This window comes from Blennius ocellaris, assembly GCF_963422515.1.
Source record: "Blennius ocellaris genome assembly, chromosome: 2".
Lineage (NCBI taxonomy): Eukaryota > Metazoa > Chordata > Actinopteri > Blenniiformes > Blenniidae > Blennius > Blennius ocellaris.
Window position 1 is genome coordinate 12,323,869 of NC_137651.1, and position 26,229 is coordinate 12,350,097.

Genomic DNA, 26,229 nt, shown 5'->3' on the forward strand with positions numbered 1-26,229 from the left:
GTGTGTAACCTAAAGAATATCAAGAGACAGTTGCTTCAGAAGTCTTGAAACCCCAAAACAAGACAAATGTCATTATCAATAATACTCAAGTTGAGTGTGCTTTGTTGTATGAAAAGCACAAAACTGAATACAAGTACAGTCCTTGAGGCTGTTTGATGAGACTTCATGTTGTTTTTATGTTTTAAAAGCATTTCGCAACGTCTGTATGCAGCCTGAAACAAACACGAGTTCAGAATTTGCTCTGTAAGTATATTTAGCATTTTTTCACAGAATTTTGACATAATTATGACTCTAAAACTGACCTGACAGTTTTGTTGTTGCGCATCGGAGAAGGTGCCTTGCAAGTTGAAAGGTTCCTCTCTCTTCTGTATTTTGTACGCTCGGTCCTGTAACGGATGCTGGGTCAGCGACTTTCTGTGTGACGACACACCCGCATCCTCTCATGGAAGCAAACTGACAGTACATGACATGAATCTCAGAGAAAATGTCCAGTTTTTTTCTCTTCAAGGCATCAATCATGAACCACAGTGACAGTGAATGGCCCTGTGTAGTTCACGTTCCCTGATGAACACAACTAGCAATGGAAGTAACTTCAAAATATACTTAAAATATCGGAAGCATTGATGAAATCCAACATAAACTTTTATTTTAAAGTTGGACATAATTGAACGCAAACGTTCCAGAGATATTTGGTGGCGTGGAATTTGATTTCCACTTCTATAAATAAATCTTTCCTCTTGGCTTTTGAAAAACAAGTGTTCTTCCTCTCCTTCACCTCTTTCACTCGGAGTGACTAACATTGTGTAATTTCAGCCACTTCTGCTTTAGACTTAAATGTTCTCTCTGGATAAATGAGACATAGACGTGCTACATGAATACGTGATTTTTTTCATCACACAAGAAATTATTTTGCTTTAAATCCATTAAAATAACTACGTGAAAATGATACTGCAACTAACTTCAACAAGCCAGCCCTGCTTAGTACAAAGTGATGTCCTGCATCAAACCATTATTTAAAGCTGTCAAAAAAACCCCAGCCACATCATTAGACAACATCTGTCTCTTTAAATCATGATGGCTTTGTGATCTGTTGGGCTGACTGAACAGTAGCCTTAGCAAACACGCTCAAAGTTAGCTCAAAATGTGCTTCAGCAGCGAAATACATGTCCATTTGATGTCAGACCGGTAGAAAGACACATGGCTCGATAAATAAAAGTCACGTTTTACTCTGAATTTCAGGCCAAACAGGGACAGAGGTACATTCTGAATACATTCTCTGCTTGACGTAAATTATCTTTCAACATGTGCAGTCTGAAGAAACCTTTGATAATGTCCCTTTTCAGGCTGCATTTTTATTGCAGCTTTTATTATGCATGTTTTGATGAACTCTTCCACCGTATTATTGGGTTTATGCTAATGTAATATAAGAGGCAGAAAGGTACCGAGTCGCTTTCCCTGCAGCTTCTTGGCGCGAATGACTGAGAAGTTGTACTACCCAAACATTGTGACCTCAGCAGATTAATATAACTGGCATTTTTTTTTTTTTTTTTTAATTTCTCATTGAGAAATTGCAGTTAATGTGTTCTTTTTCATTTTTAAATTGCGCAAGGTTATTCCCTGGTGGAACTGAAGTAACCCAGAACACTGAGGTGAGAGACATTATGAGGTGACAGTTGTAACCACTGCCATTCCTTTATATCATATCTGAATCTGGGCAGAAAGCAAAACAGTGTTCAAAACAATGGATTCACTGTTTAAAGAGAAGCTGGAGTCACTTATTGTCATTTGAAATTTTTTAACTCTTAAAAGGTAAATGAGAGTCCAGAGGAAGAAAAGAAAAAAAAAAAACAGCCCATGGAAACAATGAAACCTTCATTATAATCTGATTACCAACATATTTTGATTAATTGTATTCAGGAATTGCTTACAGGTTCCACTTAAACTCAGTATCTACTTCTTTAGTCAACTCTGGATCATGACTCTGCCTTCTCCCCTTCATTGTCTCGAATGCCATCAGTTAGCATGCCAATGCTGCAACTTCCTATGTCTGGAGCAAGACGAGCACGATCAGCAGTACTCAGTTCCTATGTGAAGGCTTCTCCAAGTGTCTGGCTGAGTGGACATGCCATAATCTTTTACACGTGAAGCTATATCCATGTTTCATCATACTTGAGCTATACTGTATGTGTTGTCCATTTCCCCAGCTTCCATATTTACACTCAACCAACTTACCTACAGCTGGGATCACTGCACAGCTGGGTTAGATCAAGTGTAAATCAAGTCTGCAGTCTGCTGCAGAGGATTCAGCGGCTTCGAGTGCTGCTTTTACCACCACTTCAACATCACCTCGGTGTCCAAGGGGCAACCACTCAACCGTTTCAACTTTCTCCTGCTCATGCACTTCAGTAAATGTCTTGAGTTTTCAGGTTCAACGGAAACTGCAACACAAAACGTCGCTCACTTCATGAACATAAAAATACACTGTAGACTGTAAGTCTTGCGTTTTTTTTCTTTGGTTTTTTTGTCCATGAGAAAAGGTTTAAATCCTAGACATTGTAGCCGAAATGATCAAGTATGATGTAAATGCACAGTTGTAAACTGGGCAGAATCAGGAACAGCTGCACTACATTCACAAACACTGAAATCCCTGTCAGCGTGCTCTCAGACAGACGGAAAACAGCAATGAGGAGAGGAGATTAAAAAAAAAAAACAGTAAAACGTAATATAAGACTTGTTTGAAATTCCATTTAAACCCCCCAGAGCCTTCATAACCCTGTCACCCCTACACACACACACACACACACACACACACACACACACACACACACACACACACACACACACACACACACACACACACACACACACACACACACACACACACACACACACACACACACACACACACACACACACACACACAGCCTGGTGGCAGACCACAGGCCAGCCTGAGCAGAGCTACTGTCTTACATGCAGAGTCAGACACTCATTCCTTTTTCACTGTAATAATAATGAAGCTGACGAGTGGATGGAGAAAAACATCTCTCTGTGGGGTATTGCCTTTTAACAGTCCTGCTTTGAGTAAAAATAGTCTTAACGTAGCCATTGGGAGAACTTTGTGGTTGGTTGGAGTTATTATGAGGTTCAGGAGAAGTCGATGGAAAGGAGGCTTTGTGTGTGAGGGAAGACATGAAGCTAATAACAGACTGTGAGCTGAGCAGAACAGCTGTAGACGAAAAAGGCTGGTTGATGTAAGTGTAGAGTGAGGGTGAACTGTGACCTTTGATCCCAGCAAACAGACGATGGTTGATCATCTTGTCACGGTGACACTTTGAGGGTGTGTTGGAAAGGTTTCTTTTCACATACAGGGAGAAAGATAAGGCTGAAAACTTTTCTCATGGCTTTTGTTTATATATTGTTTGTAATTGTCTTTTCTCGCATGCATGTTTATTCCTGTAGATTTACTTTGGCAGACTTTTGAAACCTTTTCCCTTTACATAGTTCTAAATGTGTGGGCCAGGTTTTGTTTTGATAGAGTAGGGTTTCCTTAGCTCCTGCTGGTGTGCTGTTCAGTGTACGTTCCAGTGGGTCTGCCTCCCATATGGCCATCCGTGCTGACAAATCGGAGGTGAACAGAGGGTGAGGGGTGTGGAATACCTACAAAATTCTGAGAGTCTATGTTTCTACCCTTCATTGCAAATGAACTCGCTTCTGCTGTCATGCATTATTATTGTGCAAAGCATCAATACGCAGTCATGATAAAGCGGCTGAAAAAGCTTTCTATCTAAAGTTTGTACAGTTCTTATTTAGGAGCCCTGTGATGGTAGTAGCTCGGTGCTCTTGCTGAATCAAGTACATTCTTTCATTTCTCATGAGCCCCATGTGTGTAGTGTGGGTGTGTCGACTGTCTGCAACAAAATGGCACAGACAGAAACACTCACACACACAAAACAATCACTGGGTCCAACTGGCTTCTGGACTTTAGTTTCTCTCGGTGAATGATGTGAGTGATTCCACTCTCTGCTCCAGTTTCTTGCTCATATAGCCGTTTTTCCTAGCAACTACCTCTTGTTTGGGTTTTGATACAAGCCTCTATTCGTGTTTAGCATCTGGCTTAAACATCAGCGGATGACCCACAAAACACTACCTGGCATACACATCTGATCTTTCCATAAACGCATCCAATTGGATTTTCACAATTGACTGGGAATTTCACAGTATGATTAATAAAAAAATTATGAACTATGCAGTACTATAAGTATTCTGTTTGGGGTCATCTCGCTGCCATTTAAGGAGATTTGAATGAAGATTTTCCTGTAAAAGCGTAAAATTTGTGATTTTGTTTTGGTGTCTGTTGATTTTGTGATATTACAAGTTGTATGGAAGAGAACAGACAGTTATTTTGTCACACTCCACACCTCATCAGGACTTTCCTCATACAATTCGTTCTCACGCAGCACTCCAATTCTTCAACTCAAGTTTAACTGATGAACTACATATGCCTTTAAAGTGAAAGAACCATGTAGAAGCAGCTCATCCCGCTCATATTTTCTTATTTGTACAATTTCTGGCACTTCTCACCGAAGCCATTTCTCTCCTAAAGCCCCATCAAGAGGGTTGATATTTGTCTGGTAATCCCTCAACCTCCTGCCTGCGAAAGGAGGATGAAAAGCTGTGGCATGAGTACCGAAAAAAAAAAAAAAGAAGACGGACAATGGCTTTCTTTGAGAAGCGAGCCAGTTTCAGATGCCAGGCATATTTGACAGCCTGTCACTGTGTGCTCAGCAGAGACCTGTGTGCACACAGAAGGCAGCAGATAGGCCAAGGGACCGGCCGGAAAGTGTCAGTTTTACCCATCAACCACTATGGTGGGAAATAGATGTACAAAGGAGGTCAATGTCATATACAAATAGTGATACCATTCAATGAAACTTGAAATTCTACATATCCTCTATGTAACATCCTATAAATAAATATTCTCAGACTTTCATTTTTATACATATGATCTACAAATATACATGCCAATTAAAAATAATAATAATTTTTTTTTAAATATTTTCTTGAATTCAAATATAACAAGCCACCTCATTTGATTCAAAGCTTGATTATCTTTTGAATAAAGTTTCAAGCTTTTGGAAAGCAAGAGGTTTGAAGATGATCTTGTTTAAAAAAAAATTTAACTGGAAATCTTTGTTTTGTTCGGCTTCAAGTCTACAGAAGAATGGGTCATTTTTTTCCAAAGTGTTGACATGCACATAATTGTTCATGCTTTTATTTAGTTACAACACAATTACTGGAACACACTTTCTTCAGGAATTAGCCAGAGGTCCCGCCCCTGCATTTAATCATCTGCAATCCTGCTGCACACCTTGTTACTGGTTCCATAAGACCAAAAACACATTTCTCCTGTGCTTACTGTCCCAATGTGCCTGTGGGCACATTAATGAGTTATTCACCTGGACTGTCCCTTTTGGTCCTTTAAGATCTGTGGAGAGAGCACTGCTACTAAGTCAGTTCACACCCAGGTCTGCTGGAACAAATCAGGAACATATTTCTGATGTGTGGTAATTTGCATATGAGAATATTTTGATAAGCTTTTAGGGAAGAGACAAGGTGGTGTAATTGTTAGCACTCGCTTGTTGCAGTGAGGATATCACTGGCCTTTCCTTGAAGAGTTTGCATGTTCCCCATCTGTGTGGATTTTTTTCTCGGTTACTCCGGTTTCCTGTCACAGTTTAACTGACTCTATAAATTGCCCGTAGGGTAGGTGTGAATGTGTCTGTTTTGTCCTCTTCCTATGATATTGCGCAGACATTTCGAGAGTGTACTCTGCAATATCCCATAATCAGCTTCGTTTGGCTCGAGCACCCAGTCATACGCAGTTGGATAAGCAGATGTACAAGAGGGATGGGTGGATGGAAACCTATTGGGATATGCAGAGTACAATCCATAAAATTCCTTTTGGCATTTAAATATTGAATCAATTCCACTGAATTGTTTTATCAACAGGATCTTTTTATTTATTAAAAACTGGCCATGTATTTGTTGCAAGTCACAGTAGGTTGTTCTCAGGACCATTGTAAAATAGATCGTCCAAATAGACACTACATTGTATTCTTGTGCCTGTCTATGGTGAGGTGCAAAGATTACTATTCCAAGGACAGCGTTTAATATCTATCTTATTTTCACACCTTAATCACCCTTTACATTCTGGTTTTTAAAAAAAGCCATAAAATTATATTGAATAAAAAAGGACTAGATAAACCAATTTTTGTTAAACTATTGCATTTACTTTTATGACCAGTTCATGATAGCAACATCTTTTATTTGCTCTTTTAAACAGGACATATAAAACAACGTGTCATTCAAAAAAGGAACCATCGAGTGCTACTTTTATGATCGTTGTCGCAAAGAGGATTTGAGTAGCAGCTGAGAAACTCAGAGCTGCTGAAGGTTTTTTTTTTCTTTTTTTGTAGTACAAACAGTGAGAGGCATTGATGCCATCTGTTGGTTATTTGTCAAGATACCACAACTCAGGTACATGGCTGTATCTCATGTGCTCAATGTACACAACAAATTTAAGAATTATCAGTAAAATCTCAGTTCTCTGCAGCCAATAACTAAGAGTTTGTTCTTACTTTTGCTTGATCTGGATTTGAATCACAATGATTTCATTCTTCGTAGGGAATTGAGATACTTCTTGTGATTATTTCTAATACAGACACACTATATTTCAACAATAATATTTTATTGAATGGTGGACTAGAAAACTCTGATGCATCAAGAGTGAAACTCCACTGTTGCATTTTAGCTGAATCACAGATTTCCAGAATTTGTCAAAATTGTTATCGTCAATTAATAGACGTTGTTTGTTGATAGTTGCTTGTTATAGACTTTTACTATTATGTGGAAACTATAGTAAGTCTCTGTAATGGGTATAACTGAAAAATGCATTATGATCTTGTGTTTTCTGCATTACATTATTCCATTTTGTTGTACTAAAACATTCCATTATAAAACTTTATTAAAATGTGGATTGTTTTGTACACTTTTTTTATTTCTCCACCAGACTAACACCATCCCTTATTCTCCTTTTGTTTGTGGGACAAAGTGAGTGCACAAGATTGATGATGAGAAAGACAATGTCAGCTTTCATATTTACAACAGTTGCAAAAAAAATTATATGAAGCTAAATGTCTGGAGTACATGCATATTTAGTGAGTCATCATAAACTGGAGGAGTTCGTATAGAGCTGTCCAAACCCAGGACTTGTACTGCTTTCCTGCTTTTATTTATAGGTGTTTAGTGTTTCTTCAGCTGTGTCCCAGCACCTCCAGATTGCATCTAAATTACACATTGCCTTTAACTGCAGAGTAGTAAATTAAACTTTATCTCCAGAAGCTCAGAGGATATATTGATTATAGATGTGTCCTTGCTAAATAATGCAGTTTGTGAACACATGACTCTTTCTCAACAGTCTTTTAGCTCAGACTTTGCTTTCTTATCCTGGAAGTGATTAGACCTAAATGAATGTGGGTATTGCCAGTAAATCAGCAGAAACACTGTAGTCTAACATTTCAGTCAGAAAAAAATGCATAGGCAATAAAGGATTCATTGAGTTAAAGTGGGAGCTGGGGATGTTACAATTGAAATCCTTTTCACGGTGTTGTAACTTCTTTTGGACTTGTGAGAATATACAGCAGCATCTCTGTGGAGCATTTCCACATAATGAAGTTTCATAGTTTAGTGATGCTCACAGCTAGTTTCATTAACCTTAACGTGCCAGGACAGCACATCCCCAAATAAAATAGTTTCTTGGAACCGATGAACCAGTCAGCTCAGAAATGTTGACCTGTGCTGTAAAGCAGTGCTGCCACATTGTTGGTGTGGCCTAATTGGGAGGGCCAGTTTGCTTTAAAGCATTCTTCCCCTTTGGGAGTTAATAATCTGGAAGTTCTTTGATGTTTTTAGTTTGGTGACCAACATGAAAATGATTAACTCTACAGCACTGGCCTGTATCAGCAGACCCGATTATTCCCAAAGGGCCGAAAGTCGACATCTGCCCCCAGTTAGTTGGGAGTATCCCCCTCTAAAGTACTTCCTCTCCCCTCTGGACAAAGACTAGGGGGATATGATCCCATTAAAGATGAATGCACTTCTGTCAGGCACTTGTGTACATTTATTACAATGCTATTACTTTTCATAGTCGCTGAATTTACTCTCCAACGTGGAGCCAATTTAAATCTGAAGCCAGTAGCTTTTTCACATTTTGCTAGTTCACAATGCATAAAATCTCACTTCTACATTATTAGAATTCACAGATGTTTTACAGATGGAAATAAAGGCATTCAAATGTAAATTTGTCTGCATGTTTTTGTGAATAGTGAATGATGTACGCATGGATTCAATTATATTACTAACATAGTACATATAAGCTCACGGCACAAGGATTATTAAGTTAATGTAATTTATAATTGCATTATAATAATTATAATAATAATTTTCGAATAGTAATCAGTTACTGTGGGTTACTTTACAAAGTCTTATTTTCATAGTTGAACATGATACCTCAAGGAGAGGCTTAAAGATGACCTGATCTTACTTGTGGCTGAACGGTGAAGGTGTGGATTCCATAATGCTGGTGTGAAATTCCAGCAAGACCACAGATATGGACACAAATGTAGTAGAGAGTAGATCTATTGGAAGAGTGAGCGTATCCAAAAACATTTTCCTCAAATCTGTAGGGACTTGTTGCCAGGTTTGCAGCTTCAGAGACAAAAAGGCAGACACAGAGCTAACAGAAGAGTACTGTGGGAGACTTGTGTTGGTCTGCTCCCAGAAGTCTCCTGAGGACTCAATTTCCATGTTCAGTCTGCGAGGCTTCAAGCTTAAGCATGGAATTCAAACCACAGACCAAAAGTATGTCTCACCGGTCACTGGTTTCCCATCATCTATCAACTCTGAGATACTATTTCCCCTCTTTCTATTTTTCTTCTGATGATTTTCTTGCTTTTACCTTTTTGTCAGATTTTTCACTATAAGATATGTTACTACATAACCACACAATTAATATGAAAATAATGCATTTGCAAGATCAACGTTTGACAAAAAGAACAAAAGAATTGCTCTAAAGGTTTAAGCTCATAGTTGTGTTTAATTTGACCCCGACATCATCTGTGAAGAGTCACAGTTATGACTAACCATAATTTAGTTTCATTAGGTCCACCAAGAGCTGCACGATGCTATAGTGGTTAGCATGCTTGATGAAAGGGGAGAATATCCTCAGCTCAACTTCAGACTGAGGGGCCTTTATGTGCCTTTATGTTCTCCCTCAGCATAGCAAGGCATATCTACATTGATTAAAACATACTTCATGTTGCTTAAATTAAATACAATTTAATTGTTTTCAGTCTTTTCTTATGTTGTCTTTCTCTTTTGGATTTTATCTATGCTGACATTTGCAATATATAAAACAGCCATGGAACTTTAGAAAGTGCCAAGATCAGATTAGCTGATTTGATCTGTTTTCAATAAAGTGCTGAGCACCAGTAAAGGTGAAGGGTTTTATTGAGTGAACTGAAAACTGCTTGTTACCACTGGAAGTAGCGCATTACGGAAAAACCCACAATTATAAAGCTGCAACCCCCCCCCCCAAAAAAAATACAACAACAAAAAAACTACAAAAAACAAAATAACAACAAATAAACAGAACAAAACAATGCTACCATTTAACTCTGAGCAGATTTGTTCTGTTTTTCTCCTGTTTTCACGGTGGTTGATCCCTGGACAAACCTCAACCTACTTCATCTTGTGTAAAACAGGTTGTATTTACTATACATGTGATTTTGTATTTTAATTGCAATTGCCCATGCTGACCTGTCTGGCTTTAACAGATGTGACCAGAAATTGGGTGCATCTGACATGGTGAAAATTCACAGAGGTCCTTTCAGTAGCCTCTTAAGACACATTATTTTAAAACGTACATGCCAGACTTCGATGATGTTTCTTTAAACTTTCAAGGGGAATACAACAAATGGGGGGAAAAAAAGTCACATTTAACATCCATATAAACGTTCAGGTCAGAGGAAGGTAAACTCCATCAGTATCCAAACAAAACCAAAACTTAACAAATAAACTCACCATCCACAGGGGAGTCGTGGTGTGAATGATGGACTGTCTTTCACTTAGCATTGCCATATTTAAAGAGTATATTAAGCTTTTTAACTACCTTGTGTTTGACTGTTGTCTCACTCATACATGAGAGCACTTTCCCCACAAATCACAGGCGTCAGAAACAAGCTCTTAAAAGTCGACGGAGAACCGTTCTCTGGTTCCCCATTCCTTTTTTTTTTTTTTTTTCTATTCCTACCTCGGGCACATTGCACTGTGAAAGACTGGCTGTAAAAAACAAAACAAAACAAAACAAAACAAAAATACCTTTATTTCCCCCAAAGATTAAAAAAAAAAAGAATTTGTATTAAATCAGCTCCAACATCCCATGTGTCTTAATTAGATACATTTCTAAAAATATATATTATTAATTAAAATATAATTAAATGTTTTTAATCAATTCAATTAATTTACCCAAAGTTGAATAACAAATACATTCAAGTCAGATTATCATTTTTGTGTTAATCGAATGGGGTTTCTTTCTTTGTATTCAAGTTCATGAACATCCATCTTTATTTAGTCATCAACATTGAGTGCAATTTACTGATACACTGTTTCAAGTTGTTACCTTTAAGAGAAAAGATGTCTTGGGGTAAAACAAATTTGAACTCTTTCTGAGGTGCTAATTTGCTTAATTCCATCAAATACATTTGGTGACAGAGTAAAGATAATTTCATGTCAGGCTGTAAAGAACAATCTCAGCTGTACTATTAATTATAGTATTATTTATATTACAAATACATTTCTCTTTTACTCTCCTGTTTCTACCGTCTCTACTATCCTTCATTTTAATTGGCATTAGGGCACTGAAGTCACAACACAAACCCAAATCAATGGCTCCCCTATGAGTTATTTTCACACCTGGAAAAGGAGGTACAACCGAGTAAATCAAATGACTTTTATAACAACCCACAAGGACCCATAAGGCAAAATCAGTAGAGTTGTGAAAATTCTTACCATATTTCTCAAAAGCATGTTCCATGTACCATTTCAAAGCATTTAAATAAAGCAAATAGGACAATAAACACACTACAAAGAAATGGTGAAAAGGTGTAGTTTAAAATCTTTACTCCCATGTTTTGATAAAGTAGATACTACAAATAGATATACATATACTGTATTAATACAGATAAACATAATGTATAACATTACTGTAAATTCTTGTGTACAACACAATAGATTGTCTGCCTTTGTGCTTATTATTGTGCTGCAACTAGACATAAAGGAATCTGTTTGAAAGTCTCACTATTTTGCAGAAAGCATGATAGGGAACTCGGATGTGGATCTGGAACAAAATGTACTGAACTGGTCATGCAAATGGCCTGGGATGTTTTCAGAACAAAACTACATCTTAAATGCCCACTCCTTTCATTTGCTGCCAAGAAACAAAGTAATAATGGGAAATGAAACCTTGTTGGTGGCTTTGCTTGCCCCCTTTTGTTCCCTCTGTTTGTGTGTAAACGAGAAGCAACTATGAATTTGGACCCTAAGTTCCAAAATTTCTTATAAATTTGCAGCTCCAAGCAGAGTTTCCCAGTTAGGAAAGGGCACATTTACCCTTTTACAAAGTCTTTTCTGTTTTCTTGTTGTGCTCTGTTTATTTTTCAAATCCATGTCTGGGACTTCTTTTCATAAATATTTCACAAGGCTTGTACCTCGCAGACCTCAGGTACCATAACCATGCCTATGTTAATATTTACATTTTGGCAGACAATTTTCTCTCTATTTCTTTTTGTCTCTTACAGAACAAGTATGTACGTGCCTTTTGAATCTGTACCAAGGTGGTTTTTGGCCAGGCATTTATATGTGCCTGAGTCCAATATTGTAGGCTTTTGAATGATAAGGGTCCCTTGAGGGTGGAGCAGCTTACCACCTGCCTGGCCTCCCTGATCTGTTGCTGAGAGAACTGAATGATCAGGAATCTCCCAAGTGATCTGTGGTTTGGGCATACCAGTGGCAACACAGCTGAGCTGAATGGGTGTCCCAGCCATTGCCCTCACACTGGGAGGTGGTCCTGTGGTGATCCTTGGAGGATAGCCAATGATAACAACAGGGATGGTGAGTCCAGCCTCCCCAGCCTCGTTCCGAGCCCTGCAGATGTAGTTTCCTCGGTCGTGGAGCGTGGCATCATGAACCACTAAAGTACCGTTTTCTAGCAACTGGTATCGCCCAAGGACCTGAGGTCGAGTCAGAGTGTGACCACCAGGAATGGTCCAGTAGATTCTGGGTCTGGGATTCCCATCAGAAAGACAGTGAAGGAAAAGTGGTTCTCCAGAAACACTGCGTATGATACCCCTTGGCCTTGTAAGAATGTAAGGCTTCTGCCCAATATCCAAAATGATCAGCTTCTCAATATATCCCAATGAATTTCTCGCACCACAGCGGTATTTCCCAGCATCTTCTTTGCGAGGGTTAAAGATAAGTAAAGTCCCATCACTATGTTGTTGGTGGTGAGACCCAATGTTTGGTCCACCATTTAGCCGCGTTCCATTAGGTAAAATCCAAATGATTTCTGGCATCGGATTCCCATCAGCTGAACAGTTCAGAATGACGTTTTTTCCATGCCGAGACACAACACGTTCATTGAAGGGGTTCTTAAAAATTGGACGTTGGAGCATTCTGGTGACTTCCAGCTGCACCACCATTACCGCCTCTCCTCCATCATTTCTTGCCAGGCAAATAAACTCTGCTGTGTCAGTCGGTCGCACATTATGAATCTCAAGTGTCCCATTATAGTGAACATTAATCCTACTGCCAAAATATGGTGTTTTCAAAAAAATGTTATCAGGCATAATCCAAGTGATAGTGGGAGTGGGCTCTCCTTCAGCTTTGCAGTCTATGAGCTTTCTGGAGTGTTTAGGTGCTACAGCTTTAATTACTGTCCTGTTCTGTTGGTAGCCATTAATTACTGGTGGAATTCCATCAATTTCAAGTGTGTAAACCTTGTTGCTTTCTCCACCAGGATTGCGAGCCATGCACACATACTCCCCGGCATCAGCTGATTTCACGTCCCTGATATCCAAAGAACCATTGACGTGCATTAGGTAGCGGTCATTTGATGCTGCTATTATGTCATTGGTAGGAAGCATCCATAAAGTCTTCGGTCTGGGCTCCCCAAGGGCTTCACAGTCAAACCGAATGTTTCCTCCAGGCTTTACTCTGATGTATGGCTGACTGGGTGGACGTATCCTAGGGGCAGCTGTCACAACAGTGATGTGCACGTGCATCTCGTCTTTGCCCACTTGGTTTTCAGCATAGCAGGTGTATGCCCCTTCCTCTGACATACCAACCTGGAGAGACATGAAGTAGCGACAGAAAGGAAAAAAATTCTTACAATATTTTTAGATTTCATATGGAAGAGTAACTCAATAAAACACAATACCTGGTTTAGATAAAGCGTTCCATTGTTAAACAGAGTATAGCGACGTCTCCGCACTCCTCCACTGCTGGCATCAGACTGCAGAGCGCTGTTGACTACTGTACCATCTGGTAGACCCCAGGAGATTTCTGGCTTTGGTGCTCCTGTAGCTTTACAGTCTACTTTCAAGTCATTACCGAAGGGCACATTCTTCTTTCCGTAGAGTTTCGGCTCAATCTTGGCTGGCTTCATTGACACACTGACCTTCATGAGTTGAAGGTCATCCCCAATCTTGCTTCGAGCAACACAAAGATAGTCACCAGCATCTTTATCGCTGACAGAGTTAACAATGAGAGTTCCATTGTCATGGACCTGAATTCTGCTGCCCATTCTGGAGAAATATTAAAAACAGAGAGAAATATCATTTCCTATACTATTGAGACGATTCTTTATGAACAGCACAAATGGAAAACTGAATTTATCTGTCTGAATGAGATAAACATATACAATATTGCTCTATAAAATAATAAACAAAAGTTTGAGGTTTTTTGCAGTGAATAGATCCTTGTACTGCATATGTTTTTTAACTGAATACTTTCAGCTTCCTTGCTCAGTGTGAGCTCTGATGCCAAACGCACTGAAGCTATTTAAAGAAATTGTTTACAGATGTAGGCTTTTTGCACAAAATTGCACTACTGGGGAGCCAATATTTTTGCTTTGTGTTTGTGCTTCATCACTGTCTACAACATTAGACATACTATAAGTTTCAGTTTTCCTCTTCTTATGCAAATGTCCACTGTCAGCTGAAAGTTTCATAATTGCTTAAAGACTTACAGAACGAGTTAAAGAAACACATTTTATCATACAAAAAATTGGTTATTCTGTAATTAGATTGTACAGAACAGCTTTGTTAAAATAGTTCTTTAATCATGACGTTTGCAGATGGAGGTGGGGGTGGGGGGGGGGGGGGGGGTTTGTCTAAAAATTTAAGAGGTTCTGCATGTTTATTCAAATGCACTTTTGTTTTAGTTATAAACATATCATTGCGGTTGCCTCTCGTATTCTCGTCTTATTACTGCCTGTTAATCACAACATGTTTACCTGTGCCACTGATCCACCACAGCTTTAGAAGGCAGCCTCCACATGATCCGAGGTTTAGGATCTCCGATTGCTGAACAGTTAAGAATTAACTGATCCCCAAATGACAATTCTGTCATGCGTTTAGATTTCTCCACTATCTTAGGCGGTGACTGGGTCGTCTCTACTGTTAGAGTCACCACTCTTCGTTCGGAGCCAGTGGAACTGGTAGCAATACATTCATACTTTCCACTCTGCGCTGGAGTCAGACTCTTAATGTGAAGAGTCCCATTTTCATACACAAACACCATTGTGTCCCTGGAAGGTCGGCTGGATCGAACCACTGATCCATCATTGAGTACCCAATGAATAGTGGGCTGAGGGCTGCCATGACCAGTACAAGGTAACCACAACTTCTGGTTTGTGCGAGTTTTCAGCTGCTCGCGTTTTTCCTCAACGATACCTGGTGGAGCTGCCACCACCTGCAGTCGGACTGTCGCGGTGTCGGCTCCAGCTGCATTGCTGGCAATGCATTTGTAATGACCTCTGTCATAAATGGACACATTTTCTATAACAAGAGTCCCCTCTGCAGACACTGACACTCTTCCTCTCTCTGTATTCACACCTCTGACTTGGGTTTGGTTTGCCAAAATCCAAGATATCATGGGCATGGGCCGGCCTTCTGCATTACACTTCATCTCCACAGTGTGACCGGTGTGAGATTTTATCTCACGCAGTTTTGGTTCAAGGATGCGAGATGGGTAAGCCACCACAGAAAGGGTGACAATAAGTTTATCGGATCCATAGCGATTCTCAGCTAGGCAAAGGTATTGGCCACGGTCCTTGATGTTGGCATTCTGTATTGAAAGAGTACCATTGTTCAATAGCACAAACTTCCCCATCCTACCCTTGATGGTCATGGTGTTTCCTAAAGGACAGAAAAACCAAAATAAGATAAGAATATTCACAACTAATAGGAATTATTCAGAAAAACATATATATATTTTTTTACCTGTGCTTGAGATGAAACGTTTCCAGGTTATAACTGGCTGTGGGTTCCCAGCAGCCTCACAAGGCAGGAATGCATCTGAGTCAGATAAAACAGTAAAGCTTGCTGCATTTCCTCCGACTATCTTAGGTTTGCTTGTCATGATGTCTGTAGTGGGTTCAAAACCAAATATATTGGCACCAGTAACTTCAGCGTTATAAATGGTAGAAACTGCATTGTGTATGTCCTTGTTGTGAGGAGCAGGGGTCTTGGCATTTACACCCTTCTTAGATGTAAGGACGTTTACCGTTTCCAAGGTAATGCGTTTTTCAGCACTGCCTCTGGCACGACTGCTTTTCACAGTGGGTCTGATTCTTATTGGTGTCCTGTGGGTGGTTGGAGCAATGCTCCTCTCTGATGGTGGTCGGAAATTGCTGTGGATTTGAGTCTGAGCTGTTGTGTAAGGCCGTTTTGTGGTAGTTTCTGTCAGTATTGTAGTGGGTTTGTATGTAGTTGAGGTAATCAAAGGTGTTTTGGTGGTTTTGTATGTTGAAATACTGCTAAACATCCAGTCTAATTCTTCGTATGAGTAAAGCTCCTCCTCAGATGTTTGCTCAGTGGTTACAGCTACAGTTGCTTCCCTTGCATTTTCCACAGTTGGTACTTCAGTAGTTGGAGTCTCAGTTGTGGTAATAGCATGTGTTTTAGTAATTCCAGGTTTTGTGAAGGGGCCCCTGCCCATGAATGGCTTCTTTCTTTCTCCTTGCAATCCTTTTGTATGGCCAGGCCTCGGCCTCATCACAAAAAAATGGTCAGGTAGTCCTCCAGACCCAGACAATAAAGATTCATCAAGATTTTCTGCAGAATGTGGTTTGACAGTAGGGGGAGCAGGTACAGTGTGCACCTTTGTTGGTGTTTCAACTGTTGAGGAAAAACTAAAATAATCAAGTAAAACTGTAGGAGTTATAGTGATAAAACCGGGTCCACGTGTGGTGAACTCAAAATCTGCAGAGGATAAATCTTCGTAGTCATCCTCTATTGAGCTCTCTTGGCTTTGTGTTTGTCTGGATGGTGACAGAGTCTCAGGTTCTGCCAGTGAGTTTGCTGTGGTGGTGGGCATAGTGGCAGGAGCTGTGGTTATAGTCATTGTAGTAGTTCTGGAAGCCATTGAGGGTTTTGGGGTGCTGAATGGCCTCTTTAGCCTGCCCAGTATCTTTTCTCTCTCTTTTCCACTAAACAGCCTGTTCCAAGGTATTCTTCCACGAATAACTTTAGAAGCAGCAGTCGTAGAAGTTGTGGTGAACGCTGTTCCTTTTTTTGTGGTCAAAGAATCAACTGTGGGGCCAAACTCAGGTTCATCAGCAGATGTAAAGTACTCCCTGGAAACTTCCGCTCTGGACTCGGTATAGGTGGAGGGAGAACTTGAAGTAATGTGATGGTTTGGCAAAGTTGAACTTCTTTGTGTGGACACAGGTCTCTCTCTTTTGTGTGAAAATGGACTCGAGGAAACTGTTGGTGTGACCACCTGCAGACCATTTGTCATTTTCTTCTTTTTGTCTTCATCACAGTCTGTGAAAATGGACAACATAATCAAATGGATAACTCATCATGCTGCATGACATACCTTCGAACATGCAGACAAATGAAGTACAAAATGACCAAATTATTTTCTGTCTTACCTGTCGTCAGTTCAATACTGTAAGGTACAGTGGCATTTCCTTCCTTCTTTAGGGTCGGCTGCTTCAGTTTATTGATAAAAGATTGTATATCAGTAATCTTGTTTGGTTTGATGATCCTCCGGCGACCTTGGAATGCCCTCCTACTCCCTCCTCCTCCTCTGCTGTTTTTTTGAGGAATAATATGGATCTGCTGCCGGGATATGATGGTGGAGCCCGCAGGTAGCCGTGGTGATTTTATTGTCTGAGTAGTGTGAAAGGTAATCTCGTCCTGTTGTCTCTCTGTAGTAGTGACTGATGTGAATGTGGTTTGACTTTCAGGGTCTTCATGGATAACCACTTCTACTGAGCCAGGCCCATCCTGCATTGGAGTGACATTTGGATCTGTAGTTAATGGCAGCATTGCTCCTGTGGATGTGTCCTGTTCTGAAGGTAGGTCTCCTGAAAACTCTATTTGAGTTTCTTGCGAAGTGTCTGTAACTGTAAGTTTAAGAGTAACTGGGTGTGTGTTTGAGAGTAGTTTGCTGGTTGTTTCCAAAACATCTGAATCTGTAGTCCCAACCAAATTTGGATGCGTGAACATAGACTCAGACACAGTTGTTGACGAGTCTGACTGCATATAGGACTCTGTTGTTGGCCAGTTAATATCTTCTGAAATTTCACTTGAGTCGACATGAGCCCGAGATGACTTTTCAATGTCAATGTCCTCATTTTTCTGACCACTTGTAAATGTTTGTGGTAAAGCATTTGTTGTTGGTTTTACAACCTTTGTCACAGCAATGAGATAGTCCTCATGACCTTCACCAGAGCCAATTTCATCATCACCAGAAATTCCAGTGTGTGAGTAATAATTTTTTACTTTTTCTTTTTCTGTGTCAGTCTTTTCTCTATTGCCACTCTGCGCTTTTTTCACAAATTCAGCAAATTTTTGTGGGTCTACTTTCCTTGAAGTTTTATCAAATACCCTACCACTCCAGGTGTGTCGGTTGCGGACTGACCCCCTTCTTCGTGACCCCAGTCTACTTCCCAAACCTCCTCTACCCTGCGACCTTTGTCGGGGGTAAGGTCGATCTGATGTGATGGTCCTTGATTCCTGGCTTGTTTTGTCAGCAAAATGAGAAGAGGGATTCTCACTGACACTGGCAGTATTTTCTGTCAAGCTAGAATCCATTTCAACCTTTGAAATTATTCTTGACCCATCACTGCCCAAACTTGTCCCTTTCTCAAGCCTTTCTTCAGTCACAATCACCTGAGATACAAGCAGGTCAACCCCCAAGTGATTGGCAACCAAACATCTGTAAAATCCTCGATGTCTCTCTGTCACACCTTGAATCAACAGCGTTCCATTCTCAGACACTTTTCTGTTGCCATTAAACTTGTCCAATACTGAATGATCCGGTAGAATCCATGATACAAAGGGTTGTGGGCTCCCAGAGGAGCCACAGTTAAAGATCAAATTTCCATCCAGAGGCTGTGATACTTGGATGCCATTCACTTCGGCTTCTTCCACATCTGGCGACAAAACTGTCACTCGAAAGGTAAGGATGTCTGCATCCAGGTAGTTTGTAGCAATGCACCAGTAGAGGCCCGTATCTGAGGCATCTGCACCTCGGACTGATAGCTTCCCTTCAGTTGTGATCATGATCCTTCGGTCCTCACTGGAGTATGGAGCTCTGACCTTACTACCATCTGGTAAAATCCACTCCAGCATTGGCTTTGGTTCACCCTGGACTTGACAGCTCAACTGTGCCACTCCACCTATGTTACAAAGTAAAATGTTTCATTACAGTTACAATAAAAACATATAAAGTAAAACATATGAGCGAGTGCAGTAACCATAATAGATCACCGAAGACAAGAGTTTCATGAAAGATTGCAAAGTGTGATTTCCCACCTGTGAGTACAGTGTGTTCAGTCTTGGTTCGATTATCTCGCTTGATCATAGTCCATGAATAGTGGTCCCGTTTAGACGATATATTATCCAATCGTAGTTTTACCACAGACTGATATTTTATATGAAGAGTAGAGAAGGTGGTAGTAGTCCGGTCAAGCTGCAAGCTTAACTGTCCTTGCATTAGCCATGCAGGAGAGGCTTTAATATCAGCTTCAATGTTGGTGTTTATTTCTTCTTCTCCATCGGTTTTCAACTGATTATATCTGTACACCATTTCTGGGCTTCTGGCCAGCATCAAACCTCTCTCTAGTCTCATAGGGAAGTCACTGTAGGCAGCCAGGATCTGCCACAGTTGCTGGATGTGTTCATAATTTATATTACACACTAAATAAGTAGTTATGCCAGCGGTAAGCACAGTGATGTTCTTTCCTTCTTCCACTTCAATAGTTTGTGTCAAGTCCTCAAATGCAGTAGGCCTCTGGACGGTGCAGAAAAGACTGGCATCATAGTGAAATTGGTCAGTTATGTTAATTTGTATGGAGCCTAAAGGGGCAACGAAGTCCTTGGGGGAAACTGGAGTGAAGTCCCCTTCATCCAGGCTGATGTTTTTCTGTTTCAGATGAGGGTGGATCCATGGTTTTGAGCAAGTAAAAGCATCACTTTGGAGATGTGCTAGAGCTTCATTGTGGTGAGGGGCAGGATTTTCACAAACAGGACACAGCTGGCTACTTGGATATCTCCTGTCTCGCTTGCATTTCAGCACACCTGGAAACAGTTATAAAGCAGTGTAGAATTTATTAGCTTGCACGAAAAGGACATTTAGAGTCTCTATATTGTGTGGTAGCCAAACCAAAATCACTTTGTAAACTGTGAACCAGCAGGGATAAATATCAGCATACAGAGATGTAATATAGTTTGACTTTTGCATTAGACAGATCTGAAATGATAGGATAATGAATGCAACACAATAAAAAGATTTTGCCTTCAGTGAAATACAAATATTTTCATTGGATGTGCCATCGTCCATCTTCCTGTGCACTATTATTTATAATCTGGGTAGCTTTAAAAAGTCTGTATTTTCAGAGCTGGCAGTTTGCTGAGATTCAGTTTTTTTTCCCTTCTATAAACTTCTAGAAATATCAATGTCAAACATAATGATTGGAAACTACAAAAAAATTGGACAGCATTGTATATTTAGAAATGTGTACTGCACACCTGTGGTCTTGTGTTTCCAATCTGAGAACCACTTCATGTTGCAGTCACATGTCCAGGGATTTCCATGGAGGAAGAGGTTCTCCAATTGGCTGCACCCTGAGAATATATCTGGTGGCAGCCTGGTCAGGAGGTTGTCCGAGAGGTGGATGCTTCTCACCGCGGATACCTTGAAAACCTGGCTGTGCCTCAGTGTGATGAATGTGTCTGGGTGAAGCTGCTGCAGGCGGTTCCCCTCCAGATGGATCAATTGTAGCTTGGTCAGGCCAAAGAAAGCTTCTGGGCTAATAAACTCAATGTGGTTGTGATCAATGTGGAGTCTCAGTACACTGTCCAAGCCTTTGAAGGTCTCTTTGTTGATCGTCTTGACTCTATTATACGACATCTTCAGGACCTGCAACAACACAGTTGAGGAGTTGGAGACATTTGTTTGAACATTGATGACTTCAGAGAAATATATTCAGAAACAACATGACCTTTATATCTAGATGAATTGTGTGATTGTTTATTTAGCCAAGAAAAATACAAGTGTTCCAAATTTTCTGCAGATCGTTATTTGCATAAAGTAAACATAAGTGGTATACAATATTTCTCACTGTTTTTACTTGAAAAAAGATTCCGATCTTTGGGTAAAGCTTGTGGTTTTTAGATGTTAATAGTTGTGCCAATAAGTAATTGAGGCAGCTCTATTTTCTGAGTCATTACTTATGCTACGGTCCAGTTGCTACTACTGCTCAGAATTCCTAACCAAGAATATCATTGCTAAAAAACAACCAAAAAAACCAAAACAATGTTGTAGTTTTCCATTTTTCATGAAGCTCAACATTGCAAGTCAAGTTAAGCAACAGGACTGGCACTTTTAACAAAGTTGACAAAGTTGCTACTTCTTTCTTTAAATAGAGAAAATAACTTGCATTTCAGCATACACATAACATAATGTCAAATGCACAGGCCACACTGTGGTTAGACCTTTGAGTGTGAGTTAGTAAAATTGTAGAAGAACTATTACATTTAAACTTTGTTGATGATAACTTGTGACAATGTGCACAGCCATTTTGGAAACTTAGGATCTTTGAAGCTACCACCAGTTTATCTGTTAGGTACTGACCTTAAGGGCATGTTTTATATCCCTACCACCACACGGGATACAGCTTGCACTTTTCAATTACTGTACGAGGCAACTGGAAAGCTGCATTAGCGATGGTCTTTTGAGGAAGTAAGTAATCTTCTAACATCAATATCAATGCTTTAAAATTGATATATATATGCAGTCATTAAAATAAGATTTAAGTAAAGCCAGTTAATATTTTGCTGATTATAAAAAAAATATCAGATTTAACCCTAAATACATGGCCCAATTATCTTTAAGTCTGTTTTCCATAATAACAAGTGTCAGGATTTGATTATAAAGTTTTAAAAGATAAGGCTAATGCATCTTTGAATAGTGTTTTGAAGAAAAAATAAACAAACATGTATTTCCTTTGTATTGATGCAATGACTCATTTTAGGCTAACTCTGGAAAATAATTTACAATCTATGAACAAATCCCTTTCAGCATTTTGATGATAGTCATTACATGTAGAACCGTACCAAATTATGCCAGCAGCTATTATGTTTAATATACAACACTGTGTTCGCAAAAGGTTAATTTTAACAGTGTTACCTGCAATGACTTGAGGTCTTTAAAGGCTCTGTCTTCAATACTGTGTATAGTGTTGCTATGCAGCATGACCAGCCCCAGGTTCTCAAGTCCTGAAAAGTCATTTTCTCTTAGGACTGTTATACTGTTGTACCTATTGTCAGAGAAAAAGAAAAAAAAGAACAAGGTTCAGTTGATAATTATCAAATAACAAAATTGGTTAACGATCCAAAAAGCGTCATTTAAAATTCTGCCGATGTACAAATTGATATTTGATCCCAAATTTCCCCTATGACACATGAAATACAACTCAAATATCCAATTAATGAGATAAAATAACTTCTTCTATTAATTATTTTTAATCCAATTATCTTAGTTTGCCATGAGAGTACATGTGTAAAATAAAGGGCATGAGATTTGGTTGTCACTATGGAGACATTATTGTTAATCAAACAGATTCAATGGTTGTTCTTTTACACAGGGCTCAAACACAAGAGTAAACTGGAATAATGCATTAATTCCAGTTTACTCTTCTGTTATCACACAATCAATCTGAAAGATTTGTGTGTTCAAATGTTATCAGTGATCTTTTTTCCAGTGAAATGTGATGCATTATGTTACAAAAGCTCCGCTCCAATGGAATCGAACAGAAATTTCAAGAGCTGACTCTGATTTATTATCATGCCCAAGAGAATGAAAATAATAATTGTGTGCAGATTAAGTATCTCTCTTAAATTACACTCACACTGCTCTATCTGGGAGCTCCTTATAACGTCCAGCTTAAAAAAAAAAGTTTATTATATTCTTGGTTTTTTTGCTTGGTTTTGCTCTATTCATTTATTGCATCAACAGATGATCTTCCTCCATCCAGGTATTTTTCCTCACTGACAGATTTCTCCTGCTTCTGCACCCCCTGTATAGCTTCATGGGACCGACTTTGAGAGCCACTGCGCTATCCCCTAAGACCTCCCGCTTTATATCACCTATGTCATCGTCGTGATTGCTACATCTCTGACTCTTCTCTGCAGGTCTTCGTTCATCTCCGACATCCTTTGTCTGACACATTTCACTATACCAACACAAATATTTGCAATCTCAATTCATCTGCAATCATCAAATTATGAATGTTGTAATTTCATAGTACCGGTAGGTTTTTTTTTATTATCCATATATCAAAATTATCCTTAAAATCCCTTTTGCAGCTCAGAGTGCTGCTTAACTTTGCAAAACAAACAAAAAAGTATACAATTTCTGAGTTATTATAGTAAGCTTTTTACAGTGTACTTTTATAGGAAGATATTTTTCCTCGTTTAACCTCTCTTTCTTTTTTCTTTGACCTGATTCTGTTTCATTTTTTTACTTTCAGATGTTCACAGTGATTGGAATCAAGCTTCCCGATTGTTTGTATACATTTTGGGGGAAAAAAATGAAACATCTAACAATCGAAGTGGAAAGCTCCAACTAGATCATCCAGATGAATTACACACTTGGCCTTTCTCGCTTTCAGCATACTCATGGACAGTCCATTATATGACCCCGTTTTCACCCGAAGAAAAATGCATATGGTCTGATCAAAAAGTACCAGTAAATAACAAGTTATTTCTGAATAGTCAATATTTTCCTTGCAACCCCCCCCCTTTTTTTTTTTCCTTTTACACCACATGTGGACTAAAGCAATCATTGAAAACACTTCCAGTTATCCAGTCTGCTAAATGCTGGAATAAAGCAATACATACCCAAGGTTAATTCTTTCCACAGCTGTCTGGATGTGGTCAGGTACTGCGGTTAGGTATCTGAAGGTACAGTGGACCTCAGTGGGGACGTTGCAGGCGCAGGATTTGGGGCAGTCGGCGCTCGATGGCAGCACAGCAGCCAGGAACAACAGAGCTCTGAGCAGCCACCTCTGCAGGTAGGAAGCGCTGCAGACACACACTCTCATGGTGCACGGAGGTGAAGTGTCAGCTCCACGGCTGCACTTTGTCCTGAACTTTTAATGAAACCCACCTGAAGAGAGAGGGATGGAAACTTGAGGCACAAGAGAGGGGGGTGTCCAAGATCATGTCTTTTGACAAGTAGGAAATATAAGACATGAAAAGGTAGGCACAAAGCAGTGACACCCAAAGTGAGAGTGTGAAAGGAAAACCACCTGTAATCACACTTCAGAACAGCAATTTAAAACTACCCACCTCCCTGATGTGAGCTTGCCTGTGGCATAAAAATAAAACCCTTTTAAATGCTTCCGTGAATACATTCCAGCATTTTTGGCTTTAACTCTACATTTTTGTAGTTGTATACTACAAACTAACTACAAACTACAGACATAAAATGGCTCAGATCAGGGAGATGGATAGTTCTTTTTATTTTAGAAGTTGTACATTTTCATTCATAACTTATGAAGGATGATGTTTTTAGTATTCATGCAATCTTAAAGCAGAAATCAGCATGCACATGTATGCAACTTCATCACATAAAGACACCCATGCAAAATCCTGACAACAGCTGAAAAGGTTGTATAGTTTAAACCATGAGAAAGGCTTCCCCTCACCACTCCTGAATGTTTCTGCCGCAAAGTGTAAAACAGCAGAAATCCCAATCCAAATAATGTAAAATCCACAATAACTTTCAGTAGTCCAGGTTCATTCCTCAAGTGGTGTGTAGAGCGTAGTGGGATGAGAGCATGTATGTGTGAGCGCCTGCCGTCCAGCACACGCTTCTGTCTGTCCTCCTCCGCCCCCAGAGCTTCTGTAATGCAACCATGTTATACTGAGGGAGGTGGTCTCCCGTATGATACCTCCTTTTTGAGGGCCTGTTAAAGGCCAAAGAAAACACATACAATACACATGACCCAATTTGTGTTACTAAGGGCAAAAGTTTAGTAGTGCCAAGGCAATAAGGTTTGACTTATGTGATTAGGTTGTAACAGAAAGTCATAAAAATGGTTGTGCAATGAAAGCAAAAAAAAAAGGTTTCAAGAAAATCCTCAACTTTCCCTGATGGTATTTATTAGTTCATTTCTGATTTTTACTTGATCATACCTCTTAGTACTGTACTCTAAGTACTGTTTCTCTGCACTCAACTCAAACCAAGCTAACTGAACTGTACTCCTCAGAAAATAGAGGAAAATAGAGAAATTTTAAAAACAAATTTTCAGCTGAATGCACATTATTGTTGAAACATGTTTTGAAAAATGATTCGGTCAAACTATTGCGACCACTTGCTAACATTATGATGTAATTAGCACTGCCTAGTTTTTACAGTGGAGGATATATGAGTTTTCCGATACGAAAAAAAAGCAAGAGGGAATAATAACTGATGAATAAGCAGTGAGTAATAAAAGAGTCACGAATGCTTTGCGGTGCTCAACAACTATCCCACTTTTATCAGGAAACGACTTACAGAAGGAGATCTGGTAATCCTTCTTAGAGACTAATTATCACCTAATACTTTTCTGCTGTTGAGAGATTTTCAGTGTAGTCGTCCAGACCACATATGAATAAAAAAAAGGAAGACGTGCTGTATGAGAATAGCATTTTTTTCCATTGAACAATGATTTATGGTGATCCTTCTGATGAGTTGCTTGGGGTCACAGGAAAGGTTGGCGTGTTCCATGCTTTGTGTCATCAGTGTTGTTTACTTGCACATCTGGATAACACACTCTCTCTTCTCTTCTCTTCTCTTCTCTTCTCTTCTCTTCTCTTCTCTTCTCTTCTCTTCTCTTCTCTTCTCTTCTCTTCTCTTCTCTTCTCTTCTCTTCTCTTCTCTTCTCTTCTCTTCTCTTCTCTTCTATTAAAATAATGTATGGTTTTGTTACACATGATCTACCAACTGTGATGAAGAATGGCTATTAATTGCTTGCCATCATCTCCAGATCCTTCCAGGCCTCTTGCCCACACACAGACTTCATTTACTTAGCTGCTTCCATAATAATTGGGTTTAGTACTTCTCTATTCTCATCTCCTGTATGTAATCTTTTACAAACAGGACTTAAATTAATTATGCAGGATTTCATGCCTTCCCCAGCCAGAGTGGGTTTAATCTGCTAAAAGAGCAGAGTTTTTCTTCCAGGCCGACACATAGTAGAGTTAATTATGTCTCGATCCAAGTCATCTTTAGGAGTGAGGAGGTAAGCTTCTTCTTAGAGATGGAAAATGGCAGCGATAAGAGGATTAGTGGGCTGAGCGGGGAAGATGACTGGAAGAGCATTGCTTGCAACAG

At 39.5% G+C, this 26,229-nt stretch overlaps 1 protein-coding gene across 1 annotated transcript; it reads right to left on the reverse strand.

The window, feature by feature from the left end:
* Positions 1-11,210: 11,210 nt before the first annotated feature.
* On the reverse strand, positions 11,211-24,648 carry igsf10 (immunoglobulin superfamily, member 10). The gene is made up of 10 exons (XM_080508284.1): positions 24,560-24,648; positions 23,751-24,018; positions 22,039-22,168; positions 20,379-20,769; positions 19,164-19,928; positions 17,273-19,027; positions 15,618-17,162; positions 14,630-15,533; positions 13,553-13,919; positions 11,211-13,460 (listed from the first exon to the last, which is right to left on the reverse strand). The coding sequence occupies exons 2-10, from the start codon at positions 23,951-23,953 to the stop codon at positions 11,910-11,912; spliced, it is 7,611 nt and encodes a 2,536-aa protein (XP_080364410.1). The 5' UTR covers positions 23,954-24,018; positions 24,560-24,648; the 3' UTR covers positions 11,211-11,909.
* Between the last annotated feature and the right edge of the window lie 1,581 nt (positions 24,649-26,229).

What these genes read in the sequence shown, in the direction of transcription:
- igsf10 (XM_080508284.1), bottom strand. Translation starts at nt 23,953, where the DNA reads ATGAGAGTGTGTGTCTGCAGCGCTTCCTACCTGCAGAGGTGGCTGCTC. An exon ending in GTGGAAAGAATTAACCTTGG is followed by an intron (nt 22,169 to 23,750) that starts GTATGTATTGCT and finishes CTCTGACAATAG; the next exon opens with GTACAACAGTATAACAGTCC. An exon ending in CAGTATTGAACTGACGACAG is followed by an intron (nt 17,163 to 17,272) that starts GTAAGACAGAAA and finishes CCATTTTCACAG; the next exon opens with ACTGTGATGAAGACAAAAAG.